We start from the raw sequence: 27,499 nt of genomic DNA, 5'->3' as shown, positions 1-27,499 counted from the left end.
GATCTGAGACTGGCAAAATAGCTATTATTTTTCTTATGGAAATAAAATAGACCACTGAAACAGTCTCTGTTAGGAGACTGAAATCAACTTGGAAATGGCAAGAAAAGGAGGGGAAGGGAAAACCTCTGTGAACCAGAGCCTAATTTTCAGTTTACTTGCTGCAGAAGTTGGGAAGAAGGTAAAATATGAAGCTGTAATACACAAAACAAGTCAGTATGTATTAGGCTACTGGATAAAAAGCTTGGCTTACTAAAAGACAGGGTTTCCTTTGTTGTTATTTGTTTAAAAAAATGAGAATAATAAACCTGATGAGGGTTTCTTTCCATTTTAGTGGAAAACCCTATGCAAGTTCCAAAATGATATTATGTTTGGTTCAAGCATAGTAACTGGTGCTTGTAGCAGAACAGAGTAAAGCACTGGAAGCATTGGAGTGTTGCCACTTAAATTCAGGACAAATTTTTGTGTTTCAGAAGTAAGTTATTAGCTTAAACTCAGTGTTTTGTCCTGTGACTGTTGAATATGGATAACCGCAAATAGTAATTCTTAGTGCTAGTAATAGGATATTAATTGCTTGTGTGTGTGTACATATATACATACACATACAGATGCATGTTTTTTATATACATTCAGGCCGTATGATACTCAGGTTGGTTTGAATAGCCTTGGAAGGCAGTCCTATGTGTTTAGGCTTTTTAATCAACAAAAACATAGAAATGTATCAGTTCTCTGAGTGTACTTGCAGGACTTTTGCTGAAGCCCCCAAAATTACTTGCTCTATTTCAGTGTTGCTTCTCAGAAAGGGTTTTAACAATTTTTGTATTGTCTTAATGGGTAGCACAAATAATTCCTTAGACTGAATGAGTTGATAAAAGGAAGACAGCTGTAGTTTAGTTTGAAGTTTAAAATAGACTAGTCCTTATAGCCAAAGGGTGTTCTGACAAAATGATGATTTGTTAGGTTTTAATATATTTAATATATTTTCTCTATCTGAAAGGGGATTCAGCCTTTCTTATGAGAAATGTACTCAGTTCATAATTGTTAGTAGCCAGAAGCCAAAGCTCACATTTTTACTTGAGATCTGGGCATTTGTTATCATGCCATCTTGGACCATTTTTAATCAGATCCTGCAAGTGGGAGAAAATGTCACATGGTTTTGCCTGCATTTGCTCAAGCTCTGTGTGTAGTAGGCTTTTATATGGAAATAAATATAATGCTGTTTACTATTTTAAAGTGCAGGTCCTTCTCTGAAAATAAGCATCATTCCCTAACTTTTCTAACTGTTGTTGTAACTTTTGTGTCCTGTGGCACTTAGTGTGGACTGCTTATTCTGTGGGTGTATCGGCCCCGATTCAACACAGAAACAGCTGAACTGTGAAGTACAGGAGTGCAGAGGTTTTTATTATTATTATTATTATTATTTTGTCCTTTTTTGTGTGTGTGGGGGGGCACTTTTGTCTTGCAATGGCAAGAAGAGGCAGTCAGCAGGAGCGAGCCCCAGATGCTCCGTGACCAGGTGCTGGGGAAAGGGCGCAGCTGGCACACAGCCCACATGGGCAGCACGGGGCTCGCTGCAGCTGGGGGTCGGTGGCGAGGGCCGTGCCAGGGAAGCCCAAGGCTCCAGGGCTACAACTTAGCTGAAAAGCGCTTCTCTAGCCAGACTCCTCCTCGGTTAAGCCTGCGGGTGTCTTGGGTATTGTGCTGTGTTGCAGCAGGGCACCTTAGGACTGCTGCTGTCCCAGTGAACTAAATCTTTATCAAAGCTGAACTTGTAGTCATAGAATCAGTAAGGTTGGAAGGGACGTCTGGAGATCATCTAGTCCAACCTCCCTGCTCAGCAGGGTCACCTAGAGGACCACTCACTACAAGARGGCCTTGTAGTGCCACTGTATAACATACAAATGTACTTTTGTGAGTTTTGTGCAGGAATGGGTTATCAGAAAGAGCTCTCTACTGTGAACGTATCTGGGGGTAGGGAGGATTTAAGTTCACTTCCCTTTTGAATCATTTGGCTTTTTATCCAGCTGTGTTGTGTTATACCCCAGCTATCAGCTTGTATATACTTTTGCTGCTGCACAGCATCTTTTTAAGATAGATAGTGTGTGAGACCAAATAAAAAAAATGCAAGATACACTGAAGTTGTCCACATTTTACAGGAGTCCCATTTGCTGCTGGTGAATAACTGTTTGGGGTAGACTTTTGAGCTTGGCAGGCATATCCCCCCCCTCCCCCCATTAAGTTTGAACTGTCATTTTTTTAAACATTGTTTTAAAGAAACAAGCTCACTGTGCAGTCTCGTGACCTCATGTATAGCTTTGGGGATGGGGTGGGCAAAAGAGCTCATTTGTCAGTGAGTCAATACAGCCAGTCGGGCAGCTGGCAGCCAGGCCCAAACAAAACCTGGGGAATTAGCATTCTCCGCTGGGAACCTGAAACAGAGCTGGGAAGGGGGCTATGCTCAGAGGATGAACAAAACTGTGTTTACGTGGGCGTACTGCACAGCTCACAATCCCACTGGGTTTTCTGGCACACTATACTTGGGCTTGTAGTATAGAAAACCTGATCAACAAGCAGCTGATTGTTCCGAGTGCTGGCGATGAGCATCGGTGATGTGGAAAGAGGCTGGACTAAGCCCCAGCAGCTAATGCTACTTTTGAGTGATGAGGGCAAAAAAGCATTATGGTAACCGTATTTTACTGGCTTTCTCAACTTCAAGCAAATTCTTTAATGACTTCTAAAAAAATAAACTAAATTTACTCCAAATGCCAACTTTCTTCCTTAGTTACATATATTAGATAATGAGGTCTTGGGGCTCACGAGGAGTGTTTGTGGTGTGACTCCAGTGGGTGCTTGGAGCTTGCAAGCTTACTGTTTCTCACTAGCTGCAGCAGATTTACATGCAAGCGTAGGGAAAGCAAGTGATGAATTGCCATTTTGTCTTCTGAGACCGTAAGAGACTGTCCAGGGAGAGGGGGCTTTTAAAAGGAAAAGGGTGTTTTAAGTAGGAGGTGGTAAGGATAGAGGTAGATGGGAAAAACTTCTGCAGATCTGTGCAAAATCTGTTGTTTAGACTTAATTCATTTATAAGGTTTCTCTGCCCTTGCCCTGAAGTTAAAACTATCATTTCTTTTCCCCAGGAAAGAATTCATACTACTTTTACTGTCTCAGTCAATGGCAAATATCAAGAGGGAGCAATGCTGTTGCCACTCCATGATGGTTGCGCATGCATTTCTATAGCATAGTTCTTTTAAAAAAAAAAAAAAAAAAAAAATCATTCCTAGCAAGAGAGTACTTTGCCTGTCGTGGGGGTCCCTCCAAGCCAAAGGATGCTCAGAGCACGGTCTCTAGCTTCTGCCCTGCACTCTGCATGTGGATATTAGAGGACTGGGGAAGAGCAAATGCAGTATAAATACTGCCAATTACACTAAATTTCAGTGCATAAAGACACATTGTCTAAACAGGCTTTTAAATCATGTTACCAGTGTTCCAACACCTAGTAATCATTAATCATGAAAAATACAAAAATGTAATTATAGCTTGTCTATATTTATGCTAGTTGTTTACCTATTGAACTGTGCTTTCCCATGACAGGGAAGCTAGACTAATTCTTCTCCTTTACAAAATACTTGGAAAATAAAATGCTGCCACTATTGTTGCTTCCTGTGGGAAATGCAAAGCCAACAAAAATCAAGGAAGCAAGTTTTGTAAACATCCCCCACCTAGTTTCTGTTTTGCAGAGACAAAATTCTGGAATAGGATTAATTTGGTGTGTTCCAGTGAGTGTTATTCTGACCCTCACACTTGTTCAGATGTGCAACATGGGGAAACTGCAGGAATTCTGACTATGAAAGTAGAGAGACATTTTGCTGTTTTAAAATAGTGCAACTGGAAATTGTTTTATATCTTCTCTCTCCCTCATATTCCTGTAAGCCAGTGATTCCTAGTCCTGTGGATGAGACTCTGGAAGGGTTAGTTCTGTCTGCAAAGAAATAATGTGTTTCAGAAGATCTTCTACTGTTGACTCTCTTTTCTGACCATCCCAAGGGTGTTTCATATCATAGGGTTTTCTTGGTGTGTATCTTTTCTGCATTTTCCTCTGTTTTCTCTTACTCTGCTGTTGTTGGTTTCTTCTTTTACTTTTTAATGGCTGTTTGGGATGTTGTTGCCATGCGGAATGGCAAGTTGAGCTCTGTTTTAACCTGCATCCCTGTGGGAGCTACCACAGTGGTTTTCCCAATATCCCTTCAGATACCTTGAAATTTCGTTATGTGGCTGTCTTTTCAGAAGAAAAGACTGTGCTGTGCTGTATTTTCCTCTGAAGCCCTGCTCTCTTGCCTTATAGTATGCCATTGTGCCAATGAAGTCAGTTGTCCCAGGGCTGCAGCCCCGGGACGACTGACTTTGTAGGCACAACAGCACAGGGGAATTTCTGAGGCCTGAATGTAGCAGTGACTTTACTGCCCACAACTACAATCTGCCTGTGCCAGAGATCTCTCTAGTGTGCTAACCAACTTGTGACTCCCTTTGGCCTCCTTACACAGATTGATCGGATTCCTGCCTCATAAGTGCATCAACACTGAGGTGCTGCTGCAACCAAGATGTCCATGTTGGACATGGATGTCCATCCATGCACTCTGGAGAAATTAAAGTAAGTTTCTGGTGCCAGTGTGCAAAGACTYTGTCTGCTAAAGGCAAGTAGTGTGAACCAGTAGGAGAGGAAATGGTGCTGAAGTCCCTGGCCTGAACCAGAATATAGCTTCTGGGGATGACTGGGAGATTCCCTTCAAAAGGACTCCCTGAGTCTAAGCTGAAATGCTGTACCAAAGATGGGAGCTGGAGTTCAGAGAGCTGCCTTTGGAAAACACTACAGGTTGTCCTGCTGGTCTTAGATAGCACAGGATGGAGAGAGGATGAGGGGTGCCCCTTTCTTGCTTTTCGAAATAGCTGTTGTTTCCCTATTTTTTACGGATGGGATCAAGGCAATCAATTATGCAGCGGTAATGTCAGGAGGAGCCTTCTCAAATAACTGCTTTCAAAGACCTGTGTTTTTCCTTTGCCTTGCTGTCTTGAGCTGTGCGTGAAGTACAGCTTTGTAGTCTGGAAGGTGTTGGCCACTGGACAAAATGGYATGACAACATCCCTCACTGAATTTGGGCTTCTGTTTTGACCCATCTTTCCCCCTTCCCTACCTCTGCTCTCATACTGTAATGAGGAGATTGCAGTTCTGGCTCAGTGATCTCCTGCGCTTGATGTGGCAGGAGGCACTGCCAATGCCTCTGCCCCCACCCATTTGTTGGAGAAAGAGTGAGTCTTACTGTTTCACATGACCTCCTTTCCTGAACTTGGGGTGGGGTAGGAATATGAGGTCAGCCTGCCCTCTTTGTATGCATACCTCATCGTGCCCTGTGATTGAAATCAATCATGTTTCAAAAGTAAAGGGACTTTCTTCCTTACTTAATTTACTTAATTATTGATTTTAGTTCAGTTATGGATGATGCGTTTGTTCCTTCATTGCCCCAGACAAACTTTGACTTGGGATGGATGGAAAGTTTAAATAATAACTTGGGTGCTTGAACATACTGCAGGCAATGGAGGGTGGGGAAACAGAGCAAGCAGATGAGCTGGAGACTGGCCAGGGAACATGTCCTACTAGCTCTCCTTGTGGGACTACAGCAGAGTCCTGGACTGATGCCATTATGAGAAGAAACGTGTTAGAGTATGTAGCCCCGTTGAAACAAAGTGTTTACTGCTGAATAAAGATTATGTGTGTGCTTGAACTACTGGGCAAGGATGCACATGTACCCCAGAAATGTAACTTTGTGTTTATAGAAAGCACAACTTTAAAGGATTTACAGATGCTCACTTAGGTTTTGTGCTCCTGTAACAGATCAGTTGGCAAATAGTCACCATCTCTTATGTGACTGGCTGCTGGGTCTGAAGATGCAGAACATSCTACTGGAAGAGGCAATGTTAGAATGGGAGATTCCTGATCCCAGAAACACTCCCTTCACTTTTGGCTGAAGACGGGGTGAAGGCAGAATGGGCCATTACCAGGCCTTCGTACATCTCTGCCAAACTTTTCCCAGAAATGAGCCACTACAACTGAAAAAGTGCCTGAATACTGTAGTAGCAGGCGTTCTAGAAACCCATGCTGGATAGGAAAAGTATGTGCCTATAGGACTGTATACTTAGTTCTTTTTAGCAGTATAACATGAAAGAATATACCTCAGCCATTGCCATGCTGCTTGAAGCAAAATATACTTTGCTTTAGAATACTGCGCTGCTGCTTTACACTGCTGCTTCTCTGCAGATAGCTTATTTGCAAGTGTCCAGAAAAAGACAAGGCTGGAAGATAACTGGACCGTATTTCAGCAGTAAGCAGCAGTCTTCTAACAGAATAGCTCTGTGCAGAATAGCTGTAGCTGCGGAGCATTATCGGTGTTTGCCATTCCTGCTGCTAGCTACTGTTTTATTGCCAAAGCCTCCCTGACGATTGTATATCCTGAAATGTCTCTGTGCAGAATAGTGGTAACTTGAGGTTCATATGCAGAGAGCACAAGCTAGAATTACACAGTATGTASTTTGTGCTGGCAAGATATACTATATATTATTATATAGACCAGAAATTAAGTGACTCTTGCTGGGTGACTGGTCAGCACATGACAACACCAGGGTGGTAAGAGCCTGTCAATACTCAGATACATACCAAGTAAATTGGGAAAAGGCATGTTCTTAAAGGTCAGAAAGAGTGTAAATATAACTGGTTTGCTGAGATATATTGTCATTGACTTTAACGGGAGTGTGACAGAGTGCAAAATTAGTGTACTTTTTACCAAACCTTCTTTGTTAAGACTGTTAAGACCCATGTACACAAGCATGAGTTGAATTTGACTTGGACTATCTGCAAAAAACTTAATTAAACATACTGTGTGCATGTGGCTTTTTTTAAAAGCAACTCAAARTTACTTAGAAAGAAAGACTTAAATGAGTCTTCATCCTTCTGGATTGTCTTTAATTTTTATTTTTTAGTAAAATAATCATAATATAAAGGCAATATTGTTTCTCCAGTGGCTGTTTTGATACATTTTGATATACTAAAGTGCATTAATTCTAAGATGAGCTAATGTTAGAGACATAGGAATTTATGCTTTAAAGCAAAATTTCCTGGGATCTTACAGCATGTATAAGCATTGAAGGAAAACACTTGAAAGGACTTCAAAACTTGGTTGTTATAGCAGCCATTTTCTCTTAGGGCAGAGCTCATGTTTCCTGACTTGCATACGTCTAAGGCTATGACTTTTTGGTGTTTTGTGTGTTAGATGTTGTTTATTTTGATGTTTTTCATTCTTAGCCAAAAATATGTCTTTGCTTTCTTTTCTATGGCATATGTAGAGAAGCAGAAGTAGTAGAAACATTCCACACAAGTTGAGTTAAGCGTTAACGGCTGATAAATCTTCATTCCAGCTTGGCTTGTACCACCCCATTTTTCTTAGAAATGGGCGTACGCCAACCAGTCTGCTTTGATAGCAACATTGACTCTTAGCAGTGTTTGGTTATATCATGCCTTTAATCTATTTTTGTCTTTAATGAATGACAATAAGACCAATACTGTATGTATTGTAGGAGGAAAGGGATGAATGTGATTTTTGTTTTTGTTTTTTTTTTTTCTTCATCCCTGTCTGTCAGGCAATAGCCTCCTATAGTAGGAGGAAGAGAAATCTGGCTTAAGACTGTCATTCACACTATTGGTTTATTGTTTGTACTTGAGGATTGGGTTGAATTCCTCCTACCGTGTACCATGTGCATTGGAGAAACTTGTGGACATTTTGTCTAGCCCCAGAAATGAAAACCATCCTCAATTTCTGTTTACTGTTTTCTTATAGCTGATTTTTTATTTGGGAAATTATGGAAATAATTGCAGACTATGGGGAGTGCCATGATAAAGACTTTGACTGTATGAGTATTTACATGTCTAAATAAAGTATTAAAAAAAATCGCATATTTTAAAGCCACAATTTGAACAGTATTAGCTGTTAAAAACATGACTCTAACAACTTTTGGAAACGAAGCCTTCAAAATTATTGCAATTTGGGGAAAGTTTCAAAGAAGCAAAGGGGATATAAACAGGAAAAAGAAGAAAAGGCTGAAGAATGTGAGAATAAATTACAAACGAGCAGTAGAGGTGAAAGTCTGCTGCTTTAGGAGCCACAGTTTTGTTCAGGAGTCAGGAGGCAAAGCAGCAGTCAGAAGCACGCAGCCTGGGTTCAGGCTGCTTTGAGGGAACCCATGGAAAAATGTCTGCTGCAGCAGTGTGCTTTGCTTTAACCTCTGGCTAGGGGAGTGTGTAAAGAAAGAGCAAAACTTCAGCTTTCTTGCCGCCAGTAGGTGTTGGGAAGTTGTAACTATTTTGTGCAAGCTCACTGGAATAAGGAAAACTTTGTATTTGCTCCTTGCCATGACCATCTGTTCAGCATCAGTTAAACTTGGTTAAAATGTGTTCAAAAATAAAATAGCTGCTCAGGATTTACTGGCATCATAACCAAAGTTCTGCTTCACAGGGCTAAAATCATTTGTTGCAAGCACTCTGTGCTGGTTGTTGTATCTAAAACATAGCGTAAGAAAGGCCTAATCTAAGCTATCGCAAGCCATCTCCCAGGATAAATCCTTAACCTGCCTTCTCTCCTACTAGGAGACTTGATGCTAGTGTCAAATTTTTCCTGTTAACTATTGTGTCAGCAGCTATCCTGTGTTTATATAATGAGTTTTTGGCACTGTAGGTGACTGAAGTCTGAATCAACCAGGTATGTAATTTGTCAAAATTTGACAAAATTTGTTGTTGCAAGGTGCTGCTCTTAACCTAGGAGCTTGCTTCTTGATCATTGTGATCCAGTTAAATTAAAGATGTTGTTTTAGCTATTACTTGTTTTCTGTCATAACATTTGTAACTATGTGCCTATATAAACAATGTATATGATGTATCTCATGAGTAACAAAATAGAGTTAAATTTTGTTCAAATGTCTACTCTGACTTCCTTCAGAATATTTTGTATTAGTACAGATGCAGCAAAACACCCTGTGGCTTTCTTGCAAAGGACTCTAAGCATGTTTTGTTGTTGTTTCTGTGTGTTGGCTCAGCAAATACTGTACATAAAGACCCTTTGTATCTGTTTATAGATGCCAAATTTTATTAATAATGTTCTCTTGCTGTGTTGATGAATGTTTATTGCTGTAGATGTCTACCTTTTTAAAAAGAGCAATGCAAGAGGAAATTGTAGAACAAAGCAGGACGCACGTGTTACCCCTTGGCATTGTTTCTTTCCTAGGGAGTGCTGTCCAATATCTCCTCCATCACCGACCTGGGAGGCTTTGATCCAGTTTGGCTCTTCCTAGTGGTAGGAGGAGTTATGTTCATTTTGGGATTTGCAGGATGCATTGGAGCCTTGCGAGAAAATACCTTTCTGCTCAAGTTTGTAAGTAGTTTTTGCAACGAAGTGATTCATCACTTAAATAACATAAATCATGTTCTGTGTTCCTGCTTACCTGTGTAGATTTTTAACACCTTCCTTCCCTACCCCCCCCCCCCAAAAACAAAAAAAAAAAAAAAAAAAAAAAAAAAAGATTTTATCTGATGGGAGGGTACTGTTCTCAGTCACTTTTCTTTAACTACTAGCACTTTAAGCAGCAGAGACTATGAAGAGCTGTGCTGGATCTGTTTTTAAGGCTGAAAAATAATATGATACTAGAAATCACAGTGTGRAACTACTACTTTTCATATGCATATAGCTTAATATTTTACTTTCTTGTCACTAAAGGAGAGAAACTTCTGGTAAGAAACTGCAKATTGAACTTTGAGTTCATAATGAGCTGCCTGTGAAATGTAGAGGAATATAAATACGCCATTGAATGTGACCCACGTGATTTCTAGTGTGTAAGGGGCCCCTCATGGTACTGAGGAGATAGGACTGCGTTATGAAGGAGGTTGCTTGCTGGTGTCCTCGCCTGTGTACTCTGTAGCTAACTCAACAAGGCTTCATTGCTCAATGTCAGTACTGACGAGTGAGAGGGTGGAGACTGTGCCTGGGACAGGGAAAGAAAATAGATAGGAGTTGTCTCTTTGAGCTCTGGGCTGAATTGTTAGTTGGAGAAGGAACTGCTGATAYGCAAACATACCCTGGTATCCCAAACCCTTTTAGCTAAATAGCCTGGTTTAATCTTGTGGAACTCCTGCTGAGGATAATGGTATCATGTTCCAATTTTACATAAATTTAAGATTTATAACAAATTCAAGGTTCCTCCACCCACTACCACTTCTACAGATAGGCACAGCCTGGGTAGTGTTAATCTGTGTCTTCATAGCCATTAACTGTTAATATATACACAAAAAGGCTTCCAGTGAAACAACTGCTTTCAGATGGCCTGTTTGGCTCCCACAGGCAAGTGTTGTATAGGAGGGCAGAGGCAGTTTACTGTTCTTGAAGCATTTATAAAGCAGCTTAGGATGGTTCTGGCTTGCTCTTGCCTTGCCTTGCTTAAGAAGAAAATAAAGGAGAAAGAAGAAAAGCTATTGTAACGCTTTTTCGTCTCTTCCTTACTTCTCTCAGCTTGCCTAGAATGAACCCATCTGCCATACCAGAAATAGCTTCCTATACAGCAGCTGCAGGAAAAATTAAAAATGCATCTGAACAAACACAGAGAGCATATTAAATGAAACTCAACGGCGCAGTTGCAGAAGGGATGGAGCTCCAGTATAGCAAGACTGCTTTGTGTTTAAAAACATTACGTAGCCTCACTGGAGATGCTTAGAGAAAGTGGCAGATCATTAGTAATGCCTTTGGCATCCATTGCATTTGCATTAATCATAACAACCTCATTTCGTTTTAATGTGGATATGAGTCATTCCGTAGACATTCCACTCTGACTTCATTTTTAATTTCTGCTGTTACCAATTTTTGCTTTACATGATTAGACGAAGCTTTACCAGTGAGGATGGCTAATGAAAAAGTCACTTAAAGCATTTTGTTGGCACTGTAAGTTATTCTGTGCCTTTGAAAATGTCTCTGTACAGGAGCTTGAGATGAGGATTTTCAGAGGGCGCTCCACATGGCAAGCAGCCATCTCCAGTGAAGTTTACAGTGAAATCTCTTGGGCCTCTCTGAGAATTCCAGTGAACTGTCCTACTGTAGGTGCCAAATTTAAATTTGTTGGCCTTTTATTTGTCCTTGACAGAATAAAATGCAAGAATCCAGTACTACAGGTCTAGCTAAAAAAGGTGTGCTTAATTTAAAAATTCCTTTGCCCTTAAAGAAAAATAATTCTTATCTTTTCTTTTTCCTCAGTTTTCTGTGTTCCTTGGAATTATTTTCTTTTTGGAGCTCACTGCTGGTGTTTTAGCATTTGTTTTCAAAGACTGGATCAAGGACCAACTGTATTTCTTCATAAACAACAACATCAGAGCATACAGAGATGACATTGATTTGCAAAACCTCATAGACTTTACACAGGAATATGTAAGTTGGACTCTGTGTATCTGTTTCTTTTTTTTGCTTGCTTTAAAGAAATACATTCTCTATTTTTACTTCCCATCTGTCTAGTTTCTTCAAGGTACAACAGAAGTATCCTAGAGTGTAATACTGTGGTGTGTATATATATGTGTGTATATATATATATATATATAACCTCTTTTCTTCTCACAGAACTTCTACAAGCACACAGCACCTGTAAGCGGTAGTTTGTTTATTGATGTTGGGAGAAATACTTATATAGTTTGTTTGTTGAAATTGGGAGAAATAATTATGGTAGAGACTAAAGGTGACTTATTCTTGAAGACATTCAGAGATAGTGTCAAATCTACTATTTGTTTTCATCAGTCTTGTGTTCAGGTTGTTGGAGCATATTCCGTATGTATGTGTAAAGATATTTTAGGCCTTTTAAAGGCGCACTTTCAAAGTACTTTGTAGGAGCTATTGCATCTGTAGAATACCTTTTTCTAAGCTTGGTGGAAAGTTACTCAGTTCTGAGATGGGTGTTCACATCTCTTTAGCAGTGTTAGAAGTGCTAAACCACACTGCAGAGTGACAGAGATGCACAGTGGGATTTTTAAGAAGGCTTTTTAAGAAGGAACCTTAAGGTGGTTAGCCTAACTGAAACTGAGCTACAAGTTCTCATGAGAAATCTCTAAATGATACTATGCCTGCACTTTAGAGGAGAAAAGCCAGAGATGTGCATGCCTGTGGAAGTCTTTAACTTAGCAGTGCATAAAGGAGACCTAAACTGACTCTCATGCACAAATTATTTTGCCAGTAGTTTCTAGTTTCAGTACTCTCTTTTGGCCTGTGTCTGTGAACTCCTCTCTGAATTTGGTGCTATGTATGTAGCTGGCTGGCTAAGAGCTGCTGGTTGAAATCATGTCCATTAATATATTTGCAAAACGTACAAAAATTAATTTTATTTGATGCTTCATCTGCCTCTGTTTGTCTAGGGGAAAAAATGTCAGTGAATGTGAGTAAATAACAGGATGCAGATCTCTGTGCTGATTTTGGACCTGCTCCAGCTTGGAGAATGCCAGAGATCACCACAGTCTGAAAGTAGTGGTCCATGTGTGTGTAACCAAGAGGCCACAATCCAATTTTGTAGTAGACTGGCACCACATAATAAAACTTGCTCTCCTAACTGGATTACTAGTCTTGGCAGATCAGTCAGGGACAGTGCAAGTCTGGAGAGCAAGCTGCTTTTTTAGCTAGCGGAGATAATGCTTGAAGACAGCATGTTTCAGGTATTGCAGAAGAAACAGTGCTACATCTGCAGAGAGAAGATTGCAAGTCCAGCATTACTTAAACGTATTTTTTGGTTGGTGGTGGTGTGTGTGTTTGCTTTTTAGCATTGATGGATTTATTGGGCTGGAGCCTTAACTGATACAAACTATCAGTGTTCCGCTGACATCCAGTCCATTCTTATATTCAACATGTTTTACTGGAGACTCAGTTACTTGTGATATTTACCTTCTCATTCAATTTGGAAGAATCCTGCCTGCCTACAGTAAAGGAGATGTTAAGTGCATAATGTGTTGATGTGTAGAAAACACTGCGTTCATACCGTATAGTGTACGGACAAGTGAAAATTTTCCCCAAACTGACATTATAACAGCTATACCAGTGCAAYACAGCTATTTTGCTTTGCTGAGAGCCTAGGAACCTTTAGACTGGGCAGAATATCATACTCTTGTCTATGCTATTGCTAGAGCCTGAGCTCATAGCTGTCTCCATGGGTTTCTCTCCACAGAACAGCATTGCAGGGTGTGAACATAACTCTAATTAGATAGTGATTGAAGAACCACTTACAGGTTTGGAATGCTACTTCTCTTTTTTCTTTTTCTTTTTTTTTTCTCCAGAAGTACAGCTCCAAAGAAACCAGAGGGAATCTGAAGTTCTTTTTGGAAAGCTAGATTGAAACTGGCAGCAGTGATGCATGTTGTTAGTGCTGAGATTCGTTTATATTGGAAGTCAATATGTTTTCCTCTGTTCTAGTGGCAGTGCTGTGGGGCTTTTGGAGCTGATGACTGGAACCTTAATATTTACTTCAACTGCACAGATTCCAATGCAAGTCGAGAGCGCTGTGGTGTGCCATTCTCTTGCTGCACTAAGGACCCTGCCGTAAGTGACAGTCAAGAGCACAGAACTGGATCTACTGTTCTCGTTTTAAATCACTGTAAAAGAGTATCTTTTGGAAGTCATGTGTGATCTTTGCCTTTTCCCCACTGTCTATTTTTTTCGACTTGCATCTCAGCTTAAATATAGGCTTTCCTGCAGTCAGAAAATCGTGAACTAACTTAAGCCACTGGCTTGGTTGAACATATTTATTATAGCAAGTAAAAAGAAAAACAAACAAACAAAACCCAGAAGCCCTTAATAACTTGAAGGATATGAGCTTTCAATTGGATATCGTCAGGGTGTTTCACTCCTTRCTGTAAAGAACAACTCCAAGAGCAAGCAGTCCAAGGTAGGTATTACTCATTATTTAGTGCAGTATCCAGAGGCTGCAGCCAGATTGACCCAGTTTGTGCTAGGTATGGTAATAAACAATAGCCTGTGCTCTGAAGAACTGATGTAAGTTTACTTTAGAATTCGGAGATGAAGATCTTTGCGCTTTTTTTTATTCTACTTYGAAGTCACTGCTTGTTCCATAGTCACCTGAGATCAAGCTTTGAAGGTCAGAAATCATTTGAGGGAACTTTTTTTTTTTTAAGTAAATTTTCACATCTTTTAAAATACAGTTCTGGATCATCAAGCAGAAGATGCTGTAGTCACACTTTCCTAGCACAGATGTGATCAAGAATGAAGAGTAAAGTGTAGGGAAGCAGTTTACTGACAGTGAAAGGTTTGGAATAGGGACAGGGGTGTACATAAAGACATGTGGCTAACTTCATACATTTGACTTTCATGTAATTTAAAAGTAGCAGCCTGTGAGTGTATGTAGTAGAAAATCACCTATTACTAGGTGGTAATTTCTACTTGGAGTGACTTCTAGTTCCTTGAATGCATGAGTTTGTAGCAATGACTAAAGTTAGGCAAGTTGCCAACTTGTACTTCAGGTGCTTTCTGCCTTGTTAATGCAACTTGGTCTCCACTCTCAGCACCAATCACTATTGTCTCCCTGACAAGGCCCTGTCATTTCCATGAGCTGTGTTCTAGTTTGTCTGCAGYGAATGTGTTTTCACAGCACTTTGAATTTTCTTCAGGAACATTGCTGTGTTTTAATAAGATATTAAAACAAACTGGAAAGTAGGTTAGGCTTATGCATTACATTACACTCAGGATTCCTTCTGCCCTTTGCCAGTCAATCCACCCTCCCACACAGAGGTGGTCATAACCCAGTTTTAAAAATATTCTTGTTATAAAACCAAACCACTGACAGCAGTATAAGATAATCCTATAAATACGTAATCCATGCTAAACTTATCTTTGCATCTTTGGGGGGGAAGGGGGGCTATGCATTTTATGGAGGAAGGTGCAGTAACCAGAAAGGTAAAGATAAGTCTCCTTCCTATTTATTGTAGGGAAGCGACGCTCTGCATCACTTTAAAGAATCTCTCAATACTAAAAGTCAGGGATATAATTTAATCAAGCTGCAAATAGTTCAATTGCAGTGATGTGCACATTTTTTTTTCCCGTGTGCAAGCAGAACATATGCAGCTGCCCAGCCATTTATGACATGAGAGCTACAGTTAGTATGGCTAGTGTTTTGAAAGGCAGCTGGATGCTGATGGGGAGCAGACAATCCACAAATCCCTTATAGCACCAGGAACAGAGACATAGAAATATAGCTTACATAACAAACCTTTTCACTCAGGCCACTGGTTCTGTGAAGGTGCACAACCAGTCCCTTCACAATAATGAGTTTTCTCTTTTGTCAGTGGGCTGGGTAGACACGAGGAGTAACTGTCCAATGACTGTGGATTCGGACTGTGTGCAGTTGCCCTATTTGAGTTAGCACGCAGTGTTGTGCTGGTGCAAAAAGCTATGTGGATGCTTTCTTAAACAGGACTTTAGTATGGCTTAAATTAGTGAGGGAAAAGTTTACGCTAGGTCTCCTTCGAAATGAATTTGGAGTCTTATAATTGATCTTGCTGTAGTTTATCAAGTTAAAATATCCTTAATTCTCACAGAGACGAGGCCTAGGAAAATTGACTTATTTCCATTGTTCTTCATGCTTGCTTTCAGTTAACAAGTCCTGAAGTTAAAAGCAGAAGGCCTTGTTAATAAGGCAAGTGGTCATTTTAACACAAAGGAGAAAGCTTAAATCTGTCTATTTGACTCCTACCTGCCTTTACAGACTTGAAGTGGGTGGCTCTGCTAGTCCAGATCCTAGAATAAGAGCATTGGTCTCATTAAAATATGCAAATTATTCAAATCTTGAAGGTCTGTTGAGGGAATCCAACTTTGGAAACTGACAGGAGGCAACGAACAGAACTGGTGATGCAGCAGCATGATGTGTTGATGCACTTCCTGCAGAGTGGGAAGACTCTTAGGGGACCTTAACTGCAGAGAGGAGGAGATAATTTTTTTCATATTGGCTGCCATTTCAAACCAACGTGTGCTGGATGGCTTTCTCGGTTCACRTTTTGACTAACTTGCGATGTTCAGWGCACCTAGCTAAGACTGGCTTGTTTTCTGACTTCTTTGAGTAGTTCCTTCTTCTGCCCACTGCTAGTATGTGAGCCAGTAGCTTCATGTTTTCCTGCTGTTATGGCTGATGCCCAAGCTCTCAAACTAAGAAGTATCAACAACTAACTAAAAGTATGAATCTAGTGCAGGGGTGGTAACTTGGGCGTATAGTGGGGCACGTGCAGCAGATGCAATTGTCCTTCCAGCAGGCCAATGAACCATCATTGTTCCTCTTTTGCTCTCAAATATGTGACCAGCCTGACTGACTTTCTGTAAGAAACAAGTGGAGGTATTTCATAGCTAAAATATCTAGAAGAGAGTCTTAAGGTGGCTGCACTCTTGGAATTTGGAGGTGTTTGCTGTTTTCCTCATATGAGCTTTCTCAGAAACCTTAGGGGCAGATGGGTAGTCATCGYTGAAGTAGTTGCTTCATTTTATTGCCCTGAATAACTGTGTATATGGGATTAAAGCAGCTTTGGGGGAAAAGAACAGTCTGGAGATGGTGCCACTGGGTAGTGCTTATTCACTAGGGAAAGTCTGCTGTAGCCTGTATTTCCTGTGCTTTGAAAGTGCTAAATTGGAAGCAGCAGTGAGAAACTCCTTCCTCATATATATCAAGCTCCTGTACAAAAGAATAGGCAGTGGGAAAGCACAGGCAGTAGTAATTCCCATCTTTTTGTTTTCCCTTCTAGCCTTTGGGAGGGAACTAGGTCCCGTGTATTCATCCTCTACATTCATCCTCTGGAAGAACTTGTAGGATTTGCAATGGATCTGCCCCTTTTCACCTTTTCATGCTGTTTCATGCTGCAMAAACTGAAACCTGAAAAATGTTAACGGTAGTCTTGGTGTATGTATTTTCAGACAAAACCTTTCCAGCAGAAAGTTCTTTTGCTCAAAATAGATGTTCCCTAGGCCCTTTTTGACTTCCTGCTGTTTGTATCTGGAATGTGGCATTTATCCAGGTGGAGGGCTGGATTTTTTGGTCTCCTGCTCTGAGAGCTGGGAATGTGTTTTTGAATATGTGCTTTTGTTTGCTGTAAATAGTCAATGGCACTGAAAGGAAGAGGGAGGGATTTCTAAAAAGCAGTATGGTGACCAAAATTGGGGTGATTGTCTTGCAGTGCCCAAGCCCAGCACTGGAGGACTGGGATAGGATGTTTTGGAGACTTTTTTTTTTCCCCCCCGCTCATTTGCCTCTCTTTCTTTCTCTCTTGCTCTCTCTCCTAGGAAGATGTTATTAACACTCAGTGTGGCTACGATGCAAGGCAAAAACCAGTAAGCATTACTTTTAATGTGATATCTTAAAGATCTGAATCCCTTTTGCAAGAGCAAGTTATTCTACTGGTGGAATAGTTGAATGTAGTTGTCTTTATTTTTTTTCCTTGGCAGGAAGTTGATCAGCAGATTGTTATCTACACTAAGGGCTGTGTCCCACAGTTTGAGAAATGGCTGCAGGACAATCTTACCATAGTTGCTGGTATATTCATTGGGATAGCGTTACTGCAGGTAAACCTTGCGTTCCCTGTAATGAGCCAGCAATGTGCCCTTGTGGCCAGGAAGGCCARTGGTCTCCTGGGGTGCATTAGGAAGAGTGCTGCCAGCAGGTGGAGGGAGGTGATCCTGCCCCTCTGCTCAGCCCTGGGGAGGCCTCATTTTGAGTACTGCATCCAGTTCTGGGCTCGCCAGTACAAGAGAGACACGGAGCTACTGGAGAGAGTCCAGCGCAGGGCTACGAAGATGATCAGAGGGCTGGAGCACCTGCCCTATGGGGAACGGCTGCGAGAGCTGGGCCTCTTCAGCCTGGGGAAGACAAGACTGAGGGGGGATCTTATCCATGTGTGCAAGTAGCTGAAGGGAGGGTGTCAAGGGGACGGGGCCAAACTCTTTTCAGTTGTCCTGTGTGACAGGACAAGAGGCAATGGGCAGAAATTGAAGCACAGGCAGTTCCGCCTGASCGTGAGGGGGAATTTCTTCCCTGTGAGAGTGATGGAGCCCTGGCACGGGTTGCCCAGAGAGGTTGTGGAGTCTTCTTCTCTGGAGATCTTCAAGGCCCACCTGGATGCAACTCTACCATGCTCTAGGTGACCCTGCTTGAGCAGGGAGGTTGGACTAGATGATCTCCAGAGGTCCCTTCCAACCTTACTGATTCTATGAATGAGTTAAAACCCATAGATGCTGGAGAGGGACTTGGAAACATATTGTCAGTAGGTTAGTAGGTTTAATGAGGTGAGCTAAATACATGGCACTTGTTTTGTGTTGAAGGATGTCTCATTTTAACTGTAGGGGATCTTTTTCAACTGTCCAGAGTTCAAAAATTACACTGTGTGTTAAATTGGGCTTGGGTAGAGATTTTAAGTCTGTACAAATCTATTGTTTCTTGGGGAGTATAAATGAGCAGCAAATATCCTCTAGTTGCTTTTGTGAAACAATTTCAGAACTATTCAGTTTCTTGGAACCTAGTTCCTTTTTTTCTCTTTTCTTTTCTTTTTCTTTTTTTTTTTAAGGGAAAAACCTGCTGGGTACAGGAGTATTTCTGTACTTTTGCTAATGTGTACTGATAATTTAATTTCTTAACTTGCTTTTGCTGTTTTTTATATTGAAGTTCTGTATAACCTAAGGAGTTTGCCTGTATAAAAAGGCCTTTGTCCAATGCTTTGAATGAATAACCTATTGTCTCTTCCAGATATTTGGGATATGCTTAGCCCAGAACTTGGTTAGTGACATTGAGGCTGTCAGAGCCAGCTGGTAAAACCTGCTGAAATAACCACAAGACACTGGACAACTGAAACCCTCTGAAACCTCCAGTGTGTCGCTCCGACACCAAGCTGTATGGACATGGGTGACAGGGAAGCCTTCTCTCCCAGCTAGTCTCAAGTTCCTGATATTGCAGTGAACTCACATTTCTTTGGTGGGGTGGGGGAGAGAAGAGTGGGCTGTCTTGAAATCTGCTGCTCACTGACAATTTTTTTTGTTTTGTTTTAAACCACCAGTTTGAAAGCTGTTGAGCCATGAATCTCTACTGTATTCTTGATCCTGAGTAACATATGGACACTTTTTAAAATTGGTGTATTCAGTGGGACAGAGTTGCATTGTAGTTTGTGGATATATTGTTTGTTCTTTGTGTCATGAGCTCCTGGTAGCTGCCAGATATTCCTGGGATGGTCTCTCTCTTCACCACTCTGTAAAGGAACAATCTTGTTTCACAGCTAAAGATAGCTACTGGCCTAAACCCGTTAAGCAGGAAGCAACTTTCTATGCATCTATTGTACAGTAAATGAAATTGTTTTTAAAACAAGGGAATACTTTTTTTACACAAGCTTCCAACTATCTCTCTGTAGTACTTTGAGGTTGGAATCGACAAACTTGCAGGGAGAATTACCTAATTTTATCGACATCTTTCTTCCTTTCTCCACCCTTGKGTGAAGGGAAAGGAGTTTTATATTTGACAAGTGTTGTAGAGCCTTTGGTTGCTGCCATACCTTAGGGCATCAGCCTCTTAAGGCAAAAATGGGATATAACTGTATAAAATGTATGAAAGCAGTGTGGATGTTGGATCCAAGAGAATAATGTTATTCAAAGAATGAACTATATATTAACTTAACAAAAAAAATGTATCTGATGTGGCTAAATCTCTTTGGTTTCTCTGGAATTTAGTGTAACCTGATGTATTGGGGGACTCTCACTAATATTAGTATTTTAATATACTTGTGCAAAACTTCTTTAAAGGTATTTCCTTAGTCTGTTCCTAGCTGACGCTTTGGTCTTGCTTTTTTCTTTAATTCTTTTTACTTGCATGAGCTGTGGAGTAAGAATCTGTGATGCTCCAGTGCTTACATTTGTGCATATGTTTTAACAGTCTAATCCAAACTTATTTATTGGTAAATGCATGCGATTATGGAAAAATCGTATCCCCTTCCCTTGGAAGTTAGAGAGAACAGCTTTTGCCAGAGTAAACTATTACCTTCAGTGAAAAAATTGTTGCTAAGTGTATGTCTGCCTTTTGTTGCTCTGAATGCAGCAGAAAGGTTTCTTGAAGCAATGGAATAAAAGTTTTAAACCAGATGTTTGGATCAGGATCAGCCAAGGCAAAGTCCCTTTTGAACCGGACAAAAGATGCTAGAATTTGGAGTAAAGCGCAAATAGTAGATGAAGAATCAGATTAGATGCCATCTGGCTTAGAGTTTGTGATCCGTTCTTCTTTACAAATAATGAACGTACACACCTGACCGTGGCTTGAGTAGTTTTATTGCACTTCGTATAAATTTCTCTTATTGTAGGACTCTTCTCAGTATCTGTCGACAGTCCTGAAAGCTCTGAGCTGCTGGCTCTTGCTCTGGTTGAACAGAGATGAGGGGTGTGCAGCATCCTTTTAGGAAAAGTTTAATGTCTTTGTGGGCTTCCTAAGATGGTGTATGTGGAGTAGAGGAAACAAATTTGACTCGTAAACCTGCAAATTTATATACCTTTCCACGTTTTGCCTTTCTGTGCTCTAGTCAGCCGTGTGTTTCCCCTCCACAGGCTGGTGGTAGGCATGCCGGCGTCCCACGGATGCCGCAGRTAGTCCCATCGCCCTCCTGGCTTGGAGTGTTACCTCATCTTTCTCTGGCTAAATCCTACTGCCTGCCTCTGAATGAGGCAGCCTCCATATCCATTGGTATCTGCTGTTAAAGGCCAGCCATGACTCAGAGCGATTTTTTTTTTTAAAGCCTTTGAAAGCAATTATAACTTACTGTCCTTAATAAAGTTGATTCCACCTCACCACAGTGTTATGTTTTTYTTAGCCACTCTTCAGCCTGAGGAGTTATTGGTGTTTGTTTTTTCTTCCCCCCCACRCTTGCCCCCACAAAGGGGGCACACAGTTTTCCTGATAGCAGCAGGACAGGCAGATCATTACTGCTCTCTTGAAGTGATGTGAGGAGATACTAGGGAACCAGGGTTCAGGAAGTAGCACTGCTGCCTGGAAGCCTTATTTGCTTGTGACCCAGCACTTTGAATTGGAGGAAAAGCAAAAAGCCTATGTTACAGAAACATTCCTTGTTGCTACTGATCTTGAATGCTGCTGTGGGCTTCTGAAGGTAACTTCTGTTTTTCTACTTGAATTTCTGCAGTTGCGCTGTGTTGGCCTTTTTGTCTTGTGCTGCTCTCTGGTTCCAGTCTGGAAATGCCATTGTCAGGGGCAGGCTGATAGGAAAGTAAATGCTCTCAGAGGTGAGGAAATCTTGTTCTCACTACTTGCAGGTGCACACACAAATGTGCAACACTTCTTATGAGTCCCAGAATGACTGACTGTTCTTATAAAAACCACTAAATGAGGACTTAATTTTTCTAGAGCTTGTCTTTGCTGCTGCGGATGCTAATATCCCCCTCCCTGCAAAGATGCTCCTATTTTTCTCATTTTTCACGATTATTTGTGATGGGTACATACTGAATGTTCAAGACTAGCTGCCTATATTTTACCTTTTAACCTCATGTTTTTCTCTGCAGGCTGGGTAATGTGCTCTTAGAAATGCCCCATCTACTCAGCAACTTAGGTGTCTGGTTTGGAAAACTTCTGGGAGGCCCTGGAAGTTGATGCGTTATCCTCAGAGCCTACCAAATGCAAAGATGCTTTATTCCAGAAAACTGCGAAAATTTCAGAGCTGCAGCTAGAGCACAACTGCTGGCCACACGGGCTCCTTTTCTAAAGCAATAAGATAGAGCAGGCACTGTAGCCTCTGGGCGATTTCTAGAAGGGTAGACACACATGCAGGGGTCAGTTGAGCTATCTTGCAAGTGCAGGAGTTGTTCAGAAATGTGTTGTTGGGCTTCTGGCCCATTGCAGAGCAGGAGATGGCCACGCTGACTGGGCAAAAACGTATTTGAGATGGTGTTGCCAACTGGTGGTCTGAAAGCTTCAGTGGTTTCTGTGCTCCTGAAGCCACTTCCAAATCCCACCCTGAGCCCTTCCGAAGAGCATCATGGTCCTTGCTGCTCTGGTTTCCAAACTATCTCTATATTCACAGGCTTGCCTTTCTTACTGGTAGCTTTTCCTTTGAGTGTGTTTTCTTTTTTCTTTTTTTTTTTTTTTTGGGGGGGGGTGGCGGGCTAGTCTTAATGAGCAAATGTTTGAGTTTCCGTGTGTGAGTGTCTGTTTCAGTAGCAGCAGGGGTCTCTGTTTCAAAATCCATAACTTGGCTTGTGACCCTTTAGAGCTATAAGCTATGGCAATGATTGCTAAGGCGTGCTCTGTCCTTAAAGCCTTCTCTCCACTTAGAGAGGCCAACTGTTGTTCTGCTGTGTAAATAGTGTTTGAAATGTAAATAGTGGCATGCAAATGAAACTATTCTTGCACATGACTGCTATTCACCCTCAAAGTGTTTGTATTGATATGGGAGATGTCCAGTGTGAGGGTCTGCTGATCARCATTAGTCGGGATGGTCACTTGGGCTTTACCTGGCTGCAGGGGTGAGCCCGGAGTGCTTTCATTGCCTGCCATCTAGTGTCTCCCTAACCGACTTACAACTGGCACCTGCAGAAGGTAAAACCCGGCTTTCCCTTGGGGTTTGGGGTAGGAGCAGGACCTCCCTTGTCTTTTTCCTTCCCTATCTGCTTAGCATTAGGAAAAGCACTGGACTGTAAAACACAGGGTCCATGTCAGCACTCCCTACCTGTCGTGGGAGGTTGCCAGCATACGTGGCAGGACTAAACATGGTGCTAAGGATTGCTACTGTCCTGAACGTTAATCTGTGTTTTTACTTCTTTAGATATGCCCAGGGTAAAATTGCTTCTCATTAACAATAATTGCAAGAGARACTCTCCTGTGGATTTTGAGGTCTGTTTCCTTTCTAGCTGTGTGTGCACCTTCCGGGCACCCGGTACTGGCAGCCCTGCAAATATGTAGGGAGGAGATTAGGCCCTGACAGMTGTCAGGGGCTGTGAAGGTTGCAGGTCCCTCATCCCACTTGGTTTCTCTCACTGAAGCTTTTTCAGCTATCTGTGTTTGAGTCTCATTGGTCATGAAACTGTTTAAAATAAACAAATCCCCCCCCCTTCATATTTTTTCCTCAGTTGGTTCTATTACTATCCAATTTTGCCATTTAGGGGAAAATAACATCTTTCCAGTTAACATACAGTGTAAAAATAGGTGTTGCGACTGGTGGTGGGCACCAAGCAGGTGTTCAGCAGTGCRGCACTGCTAGTTGTCTTCTGTGCTTCTGCAATATGAATCTGTTAAGAATGAGCTCCAACTGCATGTGTGTTCATCTTCACGCTGTGTGCATAGTAGGGATGGATCTGATATTACCTTGAGCTCTGGGGAGATTGGGGTTTGGGTTTTGTGGCTCAAACTCCTCTCGGGTGGAAGTATGTTCCAGATTCGTTCCAAGCGGATGTCTCCCCTTGACTCATCCTAGGGCATAAGGAAAGGTGTCAATATTTACCTTTGTGTATCATTCCTTTTTATACGAATGTATTCTCTTGCGTTGCTCTTTTTTGTTTTTTAAATGAGTTGTAAAATTGATTGTAAAGCCAACTACACTTACTGATTGAAAGTATTGCTATAACAGAACTGCATGCCAGTAGAGTTTGACTTGAGCTTTAGTTGTCTGATTTCAGACTGGTCCTCTTCAGTCTAGAAGAAAAGCATAGATCAGGTGCATTGCATTACTTATACATGTCATCTTTAGCATTAGACTGTGGTATTGTATCACATGCTGATCTCAATGGATGTAACTGGAGTATACTTGGGAAGTTGATGCAGCTTCCTGGTAGTTCATTTTAAGCTGTTGAAAGTGGTCTTGGTCATGCTACTTGTGTTCTTGGGTTTTTGTTTTTTAATAGATCCATTTTCTAGGAATGTTTTAATACATTTACGATGGACAATACAATAGTTTTAATAGTTGTGCAGTATTCTGTATTTACTTGAAGTAAATCATTTTATATGCAATTTGTTAGATAATTACAATTTTATAAATAAAATTGTGTGAAATATCTTGTGAATGTGTACTCTTGATATAACRCTCAGTATTAAAGGTACAAAGTTACATTCAGGCAAAACTCCCTGGAAGATTCCCCCAAAGCTAATGGTGAGTGCCTGGGGGGAGATCCCAAAACCTCTTGTATATGGTGTAGAGACCTGTGTTCTAATTTAGTCACYGAATGTGCTTCCAGGCTGCCAGAAGCTGCCCTTAAGGGGAAATAATAAGCTAATACAAGAYGAATCTGTCCTCACGTAAGAAGCTCCCTCGTTACTGCAAGCTGCTGGGGAAGCCTGTGGCTAATGAATGTGCTCTGTCTGCTTGTTTCCAACAGGTCGCTGATGCTCCTCAGGCGGCCGCGTAGACCAGCTGTTGAGCTCCTGGCCTCAGCAGTTCAGTGACCTCCAAGTGTTCAGAAGTTGCTTCTCTGCAAGGAGCAGTGCAAAGGGAATATAATGATTTGCCATGCCTTAATTAAGCTTTTGTAAAGGGAGGTAGGAATTTTGCTTTTCTAAGGCTGACATATCTTTAGACAGAAACAGTGTGAGCTGGCTAATGTTATTGCTTAGATAAAAATGAGGTAAAATTACTGGTGTCCAGAGCTTGTTTAGAGGAGAAAAAGCACATTTTTCAGTATCTTAAACTTCAGAGGGAGAAAATCCAATATTTCTAAAATACAGTATTTCATCCATCTGCCCTGTTTTGCCATAAGTAGCAACCATAACTAGCAATAGGCGCTTTGAAAAACAAGTTTGCTGTACCACTTGGAAGCGGGTTTTAAATGCTTTCTGGAAGTTGGTGCCCTGACTTGATTTCACTCATAGTAGTTGTCATCTTYCTTCCCATGGTGGAGGAGGGGAGAAGTTACCTCTGGAGCAGCCCTGCAGCACCTGGCTTGGTCAGGAGCATGTGCAGAGCACAAGCCTGCAGCTTCATGCTGGCCAGTGTGGTTGGGGAAGAGTTTCCAGGAGTTTCCCAGGAGTTTCACCAAGAAATATAATTTCTGAACTCTTGGGGGCCGGTGAGCCATTTCTCCTGGTTTTGTTCATTAGTTTCGTGTGAGCGGAGTGTCAAGGTGAAACTGTGCCAAGTGACCATGTTCATTTCTCTTGCGACAACTTCTGGGCATGACAGGTCATGTACTGCCCAAGTGTAAATGCTCTTCTCTTAGCCCTATTGCAAGCAAACAGAGCATGCCCCGTCCTTCCTGGAACACCAAAGGACAGTGTGCATTGTGCAGAAACCTGGGCTTACGCTGTACTTTGGTTTTGGTTTTTGTCAAACGCCAGCCTGTCTGCCAAGCAYGGCGGTCTGCAGAAAAGCTGACTTGAATGATGCTCCTTTGCCTCTCACTCTGAACCTCTGCTTGTTTTCCCTGTGGAAACAAATTGCAGACTTTTTGGTCACTTACAGCTAATTTTACCCCTCCAGCTGGGATCTGCTTAGAAGCCTCATGTTAACTGCACCTCTCTGTTTTTGCTACGCTTTGTCCACAAAATGCCTCCTTGACAAATTTAAAAACACATCTCTATGCAAACTAGAGGTCAGAGGCCTTTCACATATTTCAAGTGTGTATGTTTATCTCCAGATATGGAAAAGACTTTTGGCAAAATAAGAAATGCAAATGTGGAGGCCTTTTGAGGGAAGAGAAGGAAAATCAACCAAAAAGCGCAGTTCAGGGCAGTGCCGAATTCTTCTTAATATGTGATACATGTGAGAGACTTAGATAAAGCATTTTTATGGTGGAAGGGGAGACAGGGAACAGCTGTCTGTATTCGGTACACAAAACTTGAGTACTGTTTATTGAAATTGTAGCTAGCTAGTTAACATTTCTGGGACCTTTGAAATAAAGGACCCTTACTGGGTCTTGTGGTCTGATTTGAACCAATTGGGTCTTGTGAATCCAAAACCTGTATTGGGGTTTGTGCCTTATCCAAAGTGAAATTTTTCATCGCATTTCTGCCTTACGAAGTATGAACAGCTATGTGTTGCTTTCCTCCTGACTGGTGAGATGCTGGATCTTGTGGAAGTCGTACAGATGTAGATGAATGAAACGCTAGCCGGGTACTGCCTGCCCTTTTGCCCTGTGCAGTGTGGCAGCTGTGATCCGTTTTGGCTTGGCTTGCTGCAGTAGTAGGCCTGATGTATAGCATCTCGGTCATAAGAATAACCTGAGCAGGCAGGTTTCAAGCTTTGCTTAGATATAATCAATCTTCTAAACATCCAATCAGAAACAGTCATCAATTTCTGTTCAGTCGACTTCAGTTGAGTGAGTGGTGAAATGCATGTGACAGTGAAGTCCCTAGATTCATGGAAGGAATAAGAGAAACGGTATTAAAAGAGGCTCAAATTTACCAGCAGCATAGAAATGAGCTGCAGGCTTCAGCATGCCTCAGAACAGCAGAGCATTTGTGTGAATGGATTCAGCCTCTTCAGTTACCTTCTGATGACAAAAACCATCTTTACCCCTATGCAGACTTTTCTTCTCTGTATAGGCTTAGCACAGATTTTATCTAGAAGTGTAGATGAGTATCACTTGATATTCCATCCATATAAACCACATGAAAGTTGAAGGATACGAGGGTTGACCTTTGTGCTTGCTGCGACTGTGGTATCACTAATAAAAAAAAAAAATTAATGATAAGGATATGGCTAATGCTTAACCTAAAGTCCAGTTCAATAACCAGATGAATAGAAATTGTCATGATTTTTCTGTTACAGTCAGCTCATGCCAACACCTGCAGTTTATATTGGTGTCAAAAAGGAAGAAAGAGTTTATTCTAGAATCAGGTAAGTTACCAGGCRGTTGTCTTTCAAATGCATTTTGGAAACTATTGAAATCAGTGGAAATTGGGCTCAGGAAACTTGGACTCGTGTGGCCCCAGTGCGACCTGTGCCTGTGGTGTGCTGGGTGCATTTAACGCAGCTGGGGCTCTGCCCCCTTGCACCACCCAGGGCCACCAGGTCCCAGTCTGCATCTACAGCTCAGCAGTCTGTGGGGTTATTGCACTGTTAGCAAATTAGCAAATTTCTCTTAGATTTCTTTTTAAATAAAAGGCTATTGTGCAGTTAATACTAGAGGCTTTTTTTTTTTTTAAAAAAAAAATGATTGTACTATTGCCAGTTAGTTTCTGGCACTGGATTATATGGACTTGGATCTGATCTGCTGTGGGAATACTCTTGTAGCATCTGCTGGGTTTTGGTACTGTCCCAGTAGCTTTTGAGCTCTGGCTATGTGAGAAGGGGTCTCATTTCTTTTCGTACACAACTTCTGTTCCCCATTGTGACTGGCACCTTCCCTTCAGAGTGTCAGGTGGCACAGCTCCATGTTTCACGAGGCTGGGAAGTGACTCTGGGAGTCAACAGCAGTGTTCTGTGACCGTGGGG

The 27,499-nt window shown here is 41.5% G+C and overlaps 1 protein-coding gene across 1 annotated transcript in view; it reads left to right on the top strand.

Moving 5' to 3' along the window:
* TSPAN5 (tetraspanin 5) overlaps positions 1-20,915 on the top strand; it is a 21,541-nt gene extending 626 nt beyond the window's left edge. The window contains exons 3-8 of the mRNA XM_085325648.1: positions 9,321-9,467; positions 11,334-11,504; positions 13,521-13,646; positions 17,385-17,432; positions 17,547-17,663; positions 18,841-20,915. Coding sequence (XP_085181774.1) covers positions 9,321-9,467; positions 11,334-11,504; positions 13,521-13,646; positions 17,385-17,432; positions 17,547-17,663; positions 18,841-18,906 — 675 coding nt within the window. The 3' untranslated portion in view covers positions 18,907-20,915. The remainder of the gene's footprint in view (positions 1-9,320; positions 9,468-11,333; positions 11,505-13,520; positions 13,647-17,384; positions 17,433-17,546; positions 17,664-18,840) is intronic.
* Positions 20,916-27,499: the final 6,584 nt, after the last annotated feature.

This window comes from Rhea americana, unplaced genomic scaffold (genome assembly GCF_003343005.1).
Source record: "Rhea americana isolate MKP2758 unplaced genomic scaffold, rheAme1 scaffold_99, whole genome shotgun sequence".
Taxonomy (NCBI): domain Eukaryota; kingdom Metazoa; phylum Chordata; class Aves; order Rheiformes; family Rheidae; genus Rhea; species Rhea americana.
Note: the sequence above shows the minus strand (reverse complement) of the source record. Positions and strands in the feature narration are given on the sequence as shown.